The 2,500-nt window shown below is 36.5% G+C and overlaps 1 protein-coding gene across 1 annotated transcript in view; it reads right to left on the bottom strand.

The window, feature by feature from the left end:
* LOC138040949 (cilia- and flagella-associated protein 46-like) overlaps positions 1–2,500 on the bottom strand; it is a 123,180-nt gene that overhangs the window by 94,670 nt on the left and 26,010 nt on the right. Inside the window, exons 9-10 of the mRNA XM_068886682.1 lie at positions 1,037–1,135; positions 507–584 (exon numbers count right to left, since the gene is read on the bottom strand). Of these exons, the coding sequence (XP_068742783.1) occupies positions 507–584; positions 1,037–1,135 (177 nt within the window). The remainder of the gene's footprint in view (positions 1–506; positions 585–1,036; positions 1,136–2,500) is intronic.

The following is a 2,500-nucleotide window of genomic DNA, read 5'->3' as shown; positions in this document are numbered from 1 at the left end:
ACTACTTGTCTACAGTGTCCACATTGTATTCCGTGCAGATATTCCAGAGTAGGAGGGTTGCAACGTTATTGTGCTAATGGATATTCTGTCTTTGCGAGTTCTGCGCAACCCTGATATAATGTGGTCTATGGTTTCCTGGGATCTACTACAAAGGCGGCAATGAGGATCAGTGCCATCTTTAATAATGTGATGCTGGTATGTTTTGGATTATTATCATCATCATCATCATCATTATAATTATTACTACTACTACTTAAGTGCTTTGCTTGGTGATACACCAACAAATGCTTAGACTTAGACAAATGGACACCTGTTGCATGTCAAAATTGGGCATTCCTCTAATTATATACATTTCTGGATATACATGTACACGCAAACAAAAACTGACATAAACCCATTGACCCCTGAGAGTGACACTAAATAGATTTTAATCTGTCTAACACCAGACAATTTTACTAATCAATGGGGGTGGCATCCTAGGGCATTTGTCTCCATTAAAGTATCACCTGTATAACATTTGGATTTCCCATTCTGACAGCTGTCATCAAGCACTGTTCAAGTTTTCTTATTGCCTGTATTCGTCTCTAGCGAAAAGAAAAATAATCATACATGTTGTTGTCCAAATATGTTTAACTTAATACATTTGGTCAGAGTTCGTCAAAATTTCTGAAATTAACATCACAGACTTAAACTTAGAAAAAATGTTCACCAACAGCAGTCCCAGTTGAGCATGAGGAGACAGAAGACAGGCACAATAAGAAATGGCTGCGTAAAATCTGGATTCAAAGAGGAGCGAGCAAAAAGAGGGACCATCAACAAACCCAGAGAGTTTGACCTATGCACTGTGTTTGCTCATTAGCTCCTCCTCAAATCCAGATTTTGGAAAGCCATTTTTCCTTGTGTCTGTCTTCTTTCTCCACATGCTCGACTAAGGACTGGTAAGCAGTGAAAGAAGGACAGCTTATAGTCTAGAAAAGAAAATTTAACAAGTGAGATTAATTTAAGAAATGAAGAATCATTATGTATGATTTCTTACTTCCACAACAGTCTTGCTATAATTTTCTTTCTTTTCTCCGAGTGATTGGACCATCAACTCACACTTCATAAATTCTATTTCCAACAATGTGTCAGAGCTCTAGCAATAAAACAGAGTTACACATTCAATGAATGTACCGTATATATAGAATGGCCAATATCAAAGCCATGCAACCTAGCTTAACACATTGTACCTTTGAAGGAGCAAGTTATTCTTAAAAGATTTTTGCGAGATTCCGGCTCTAGTTAAAACTGAACAGAAGGCATTTCTTGCTACCTCATTTTTGCAAAAACAATTATTAGTAGATCTAACAAAATAGAAAAATTATGTCAAACGAGTTAAATAATAGAAAGGTGTAAATTGCAGGTTGCAGGTCATTGTTTCACCATAGCTACATGGCGGCCATCGTGAATAATGCCTTTTACATGAAAAATGCGGATATTTAGACAAAAATGATGAGGAAATATTTTACAATGTGTTTTTCTGATGTTTTTATTTGTATAAAATATTCAAATGTGAATAAAATATTGTTTTTAGGGGAAAAACAGGGGTAAAGGCAATATTAACTGAAAATTTAAAAAGCAATTCTTTAAACGGAATGTAAAAAATCACGATTCATATTTTTTCAAAATAACGAAGGAATAGATATATAGAAAGTGAATACGATCCGGAATTCCATTTATCATTTTCCTTTGTCAAGATTCCTAATAGTAACCACAATGTTTTGTGTTCAAACTAATAAATGCATATCAGCTGCGCCATTTTGTTTCATCTAAGTGGATATCTCGTTGTGCTTGTACTACACCGTAGGGACTTTACGATCTACAAAAATCTATACGATCTATAAAAATTTATGCCAATCTTGCCGCTTCAGTGATTCTCGCGAGACGAGAGTCTCGTCTCTAGAGACGAGAGTCTCGTCTCCCGAGGCGAGACTCTCGTCTCGCGAGAAACAAGACGAGACTGCTAACTTACTTTTGAGCAGTACTGTAGGGACTTTACGATCTACAACGCTGTCATCAATGAGGACGCCACGAAACAACGATATCATTAGTTAAAAGAGGAAAAGTAATCGTGCTGCACGTGTGCACGCATTTTTGCACAAATTCGTGCTGTACTTTGCACAACAACGTGAAATCACCAAATTTTAGGTTTTGACGACAACGCGAGCGCTCAAATGCAAATCTTTTGACATTCTATATTTTTACTCTGAAACCACTCGTACCAATTTATTTTTAGGATACTTTGCCCACATTGTACGACGCTAACGAGGTGGCCTAACCACGAAAAACTTACCCCAATAGTGTATATTTTGAGGTGACGTTTTCGTTGACGTCGCCGTCGTAGATCGTAAAGTCTCTACTGATTCGAATACATCGCTTTTACCGTACCATTTGATAATTTGACAATTATACAAAATAAGTTACCTTAATTAGATTTACGAAAAAACAAACGAAAACTGAA

This window comes from Montipora capricornis, chromosome 3 (assembly GCF_036669925.1).
Source record: "Montipora capricornis isolate CH-2021 chromosome 3, ASM3666992v2, whole genome shotgun sequence".
NCBI lineage: Eukaryota > Metazoa > Cnidaria > Anthozoa > Scleractinia > Acroporidae > Montipora > Montipora capricornis.
The sequence above is the reverse complement of the archived record's forward strand: the minus strand, read 5'-3'. Positions and strand labels throughout refer to the sequence as shown.